The 5059-nt window shown below is 32.6% G+C and overlaps 1 protein-coding gene across 4 annotated transcripts; it reads left to right on the plus strand.

Moving 5' to 3' along the window:
• The first annotated feature begins 1 nt into the window (after nt 1).
• Nucleotides 2–3660, plus strand: sla2a (Src like adaptor 2a). Of its 4 annotated transcripts, none has more exons than XM_081357643.1 (9): nt 273–347; nt 426–457; nt 596–723; nt 893–947; nt 1080–1166; nt 1477–1580; nt 1675–1821; nt 1966–2095; nt 2195–3660. In XM_081357643.1, exons 3-9 carry the CDS (start codon nt 651–653, stop codon nt 2310–2312), a joined length of 714 nt encoding a protein of 237 aa, XP_081213769.1. In that variant the 5' UTR covers nt 273–347; nt 426–457; nt 596–650; the 3' UTR covers nt 2313–3660. The 4 variants fall into 4 exon arrangements, with proteins under 4 accessions (XP_081213766.1, XP_081213768.1, XP_081213769.1 ...); XM_081357641.1 differs by having other exon boundaries at nt 275–347; nt 893–998; XM_081357640.1 differs by having other exon boundaries at nt 2–457; nt 893–998.
• The last annotated feature ends 1399 nt before the right edge of the window (nt 3661–5059 follow it).

Raw genomic sequence — 5059 nt, forward strand, 5'->3', positions numbered from 1 at the left:
TGCCAAAAAATTGTTAGAAGCTCAAAGTCATCGCGTACACACAAAATTACCTTCATGAATGATATAGCATTGGCTTAACTTTCACAATCTATATGTCTATATCCATTCTATGTAATTATTGTAACTGAGGCACTGCATCTTGCACACTTAGTCCTTTTACAACAGTTTTATTATGACTGTTGTATGATTTGTGGATTTGTAAAGCACAGGAAATGTCATTTGCATGTTGGTAAGTTCACCACAACTACTCAACAGAACAGAAGTCAATTCACGCACAACAACAGAGGACGAAGGTCGTGTCAACACCGTTGTGCACTCATCTAGTGATGATGGGATTTCTATAGTGGGTAGGCTACTCTTATCAAATGGCCTACCATTTATTTTTGACCTAAGCCTACTATTATTTTTATATCTTGTAATGTTAGCGTTTTCGCACACGGAGTTGAAACAGAGCTGAGTAAGTATTTATAGCTGTCTCTTAAACCTTCGATTCCAAAAAAAAAAACTTTATTTAAGTCTGTCTGTCTGTTTTTATATCAAATGAATCAATAATAATATTGTGTAATTGAATTTTTGAGTAGTGTTGTTTCTTCAGTTGGGTTTTCAGGGTGGATTCTGTCATAAAATCAGAAAATGGTGATAAAATAACGATGGGGTGTCTAACAAGCAGACTGTGGCGTCGATCTGCTGTTCAGAGACTGGAGGATCCCGTATTGATGTCTGGTGGGTGTTTGAGTATGAGCGTGATTATGCAATTAATCTTCCACATATGAACAGTTTTTCTTTGTCAAACACCTCTAACTCAGTTAGCTTTTACTCTACACTAAATATTTTATTAGTCATGACTCATGTGGTGTATAATTATTCCTCAAGTGTGTCTCTTTTACTTTAGCTGCAGGAAATCGCATGCACACGGCAGTGGCTTTATGCAACTTTCCACCCCACAGGTCTGATGTACATGGTTTATTTTTTGGTGACAAACTTAACATTATATCCGAGTAAGTAAAGATTATTTTCTGACAAAAATGCATGTAAGTCTGTGCTCAAATAAATTCAGAATGGGTTTGTTTCTGTTACAGAGATGATGACATGTTGAGAGTTATTTCTACATCAACTGGCACAGAGTTTTTCATTCCTCACACGTACATTTCCAAAGTGCACAATCGGTCAGTCATGTTCAAACTATTTTAAAAAACATTCCTTATTTCCAAAAAGAAATGAAAAAATATGAAAAAAATGCTAAAAACATTTTGAACTTTCTGTTCTTATGGGAGACCTGGGTTTGAGTCTGGCCTGCATGGGTCCTCTCTCTCTCTCCCCCATGTAATGTTTTTCTACCATTGCGACCATCATAAAAATGGTGAAAAAGAAAAACATAGACAAGGAGAGTGTTATGTGATGTCATCAGATCATAATTAGGGAGTGGATTATTATGTCCATTATTAACTTTGCCAAATCTTGTTTATTTCAATAAAGGTGGCTGTTTGAAGGGATCACCAGGAGAAATGCAGAACAACTTCTTATGCTGCCTCAAAACTACTCTGGATGTTTTCTAATTCGGGAAAGCCAGTCATTCCCTGGTTAGTCCGTGCTAAAAGCAATTTATTGCTTGCCATCTTTTGTATTAATAAGTCTATTTTTTAACCGTAACAAATGCATTGCTGTTGGTTGTAGGTTCCTACTCACTCTCAATGCGACAAGATAGAGACCATGTGCACAATGTAAAGCACTACAGAATCAATCAGCTCGACAACAACTGGTTCTATATCCACTACAACCGGACCTTCTCCACTCTCACCCAGCTGGTAGACTTTTACTCACGTAAGCTCATATGACAAAAACAACAAACTTGCTCAGTATTAGTCATCCAACCCACAAAAGACAGTCCATTGCATTTCAATGATGATAAATACAACATTTGAATGTTAAAATAGATCAGAGAGAATACGTTTCATCTATTTACAGGACCTTTTAATGGAACGCACTGTCAGCTGACTGAACCTTGCTTACTTCATGACTCGAACACAACTGTAGCGCATATACCTTCACCAATAGCATTCCAGAGGTCCAATCTTAACTGGAAAGATGTGTCCAGGTAGGTTTAGTTTTTATTTGGATCACATTTTCCAGGCTTTTCCTATAATTTAGGCTAGTATCTGTGTTATGCATAGAAATAACTCATATTTTTCATCAGGTCGTTGATTCAAAGGCAGTTAAAGGGGACGGATCAGGAGATTCTGGTTAGTGAAGGACTGCGAGAGTCTATGAATTCATATTTTTACATCACAGAGGAGTCGATCTGTGAGGACTGAGTGAGATCCAACAAAGAACAGATATTGATTAACATCAAAGCCCACCGGCAACTATAGTTGCCGCAGTGTAGGCTATAGTTGTCATTTTCCTTTTGTAAGTATTTTTCTAGATGTTATCCAAGTTTTATGTCTCAATGACATGCAAGCAAACAACTAAATAAAGGATTTCAAGAAAAAAATAAGGTATTCACTTCCTTCCTGTCACATGAGGCTGTCAACTTTCTACCCCTACTTCCAGGAAGCATGGCGAAGGCAAACCCTCCCAAAGAAAGGTAATTTTCATGTTACTAATAAGTATTTTTTGTTGACGTCTTACAAGAGAAAAAAAAAACTTTATTCAAGTGTTCTATTTGTATACTTCTTTTAAAATAAAATTAAGAAAGTATACTTTAAGTCTACATTTTATATATTTCTCAAAAATATACTTTATGTACTTATCAGAAATATACTTAAAATTACATAGTGTACTTGACTTATACTGAGAGAAAAGTCCAAGTATATTTGGCCTGTACTTGTACTCAATCTTTTCATCGAGATATACTTAAAAGTATAATTAAGTATTCAAAGTATACTTGGCTTGTAGTTGTGTTAACTCTTTTGATCGAGTAGCCTATTAAATATACTTTTTTTTACATAGTTTTTTCACAGTTTTGTGAAACATACATTGTTTGAAAATATTGATTAGAATATTGATATAAAACAGATATGTTGATTCTGATTTTGAGGATGAGTTATGTCCATTGACAAAATTCATTTGATTCTAATCATAATATAACATTATTGAAATACAGATTTTTTTTTTTTTCAGTACAAAAAATGTAACTAAACTTTGACAAAAAGTAACTTTTATTGTTATAATTGTGATTTCATAATATGTAGATATATACAACTGGAAAAGATGTCTTTCAGTTAGTCAAATAGCAAATAGTGGAGCTCTGCAGCCATCTACTGGTTAAAGTGATAATTTATTACTTTTAAAACTGCATTTTCCAAAAGATGGGCAAAAATCTTACACTAAACCACGTCAAATTATCCATGTTATCCTATGAATGAAAGTTAGAAATGTGGGTCAAAAAGACCCCAAACAGCGCACAAGGGTTAAGACAAATGGATGTGTTGTTTGTTGTGTTTTCATATTCAAGAGATTATAAGCATATAAGCTAGATGCAGCTTTTTTGGGGTTCGCATCAAATGTTCTTCGACTTTTATACATAATACATTTGTTTATGAATAAAGATTGATCTGTTGAAAGCAGTTATTTTGAGATAGATGCCAAATATTCTCCTCCTATTCATATTTGACACTGAGGGGGTCCATACAACATATTTGCCCACCGGCAAGTACGATTAAAAAAAAAAAAAAAAATGGTAACACTTTACAATAAGGTCTCATTTATTAACATTAGGGTTAAACACATGTGTAAACTACTGTAACATCAATATCGAGGAATATATATATATATATATATATATATATATATATATATATATATATATATTATTTACAGCATCTATTAACCTTTGTTAATGTTTTATGTTCATGTTAGTTCACGGTGCATTAACTCATGTCGACAGATACAACTTTTGATCTTAAAAAATTTAGTAGTAAATGTTGAGATTAACATTAATAAATGCAGTAGAATTATTTTTCATTCTTAGTTCATGTTAGCAAATGTAGTTAACTAATGTTAACAAAAGAAAACATTATAATCTTTTGTTATTTATTTAATGATCATTTTGATTATTTTATTTTTATTTTTTTAAATGAAGATTTGTTATGTTATAGTCATATTTTGTGTCTGTTGTAGTGAACAGCATGCATAATTGGGAAATTGCTCAATAGGACCTGACAGAAAGTAAAGTAACAATACAAACTATAAAGTAACTTACTTTAATACAGTTATGTGACATAACATAATTATGCTGAATTAATTGTGCAAAAATCCTTATTTTACCTTAACTTTGTTTAATTAAATACAACAATACTTTAATATCTATTTTTATGTCAGTATTTACTTGGTCAAAATGCAACTCTGTATTTACCCACCTTTTAGAAATGTGAGAACTGACGTGTTTATATGTTTTGTAATCATGAGACTGACCAATTGTAATAATGGAGGCCTATTATAATTATATAGATAGATAGACCCTTTAAATATGAAATGAAGGAGTTAAGGTTGCTGCATCTATATTATGACATTGTCTGCCCTTTCATTAATAGTTGACAACTTACTTAACTAATTTATTTAAACACATTGTATTAATTTCATAGTAAAATACATCAGCAACTCTTTTTAGTCCATTAGTCCAAAGTGGTCACAAATGCTAGTCCTGCCTCTCATGATGTATATCCCACTATTTTGATTTCTTTTTAAAATATGCAATCTAACATTACATTAGAAAATGTGATTTAATGTTATTTAGAACGCTAGTCAGTACATGTTGATTTATGATTGAAATTTTTCCTGTATGACTTTGTTTTTTAAGCAGTCTGCAACAGATGTATTTGAAAATTGCTTTTTAATTTGTTTTAAATATACAACTATAAATATATATTTAAATTAAATATATATTTTTAAACGGACGTTACATTTTACAGTTGTGTTTTTATCCAGAGTACAGAAGTACAATTTAGCTTAGTCTCAAATCGCATTTGAGCTCAGTGCATGGCGCCCTCTACTGGTCGGTTAAAACATCGTCCGCACGAGGGCGCTCAACACACACGAGTGAGCGTCGAAAGCTGAGCGA

The sequence above is a fragment of the Scardinius erythrophthalmus genome (assembly GCF_964197995.2).
Source record: "Scardinius erythrophthalmus genome assembly, chromosome: 25".
NCBI classification, from domain to species: Eukaryota; Metazoa; Chordata; class Actinopteri; order Cypriniformes; family Leuciscidae; genus Scardinius; species Scardinius erythrophthalmus.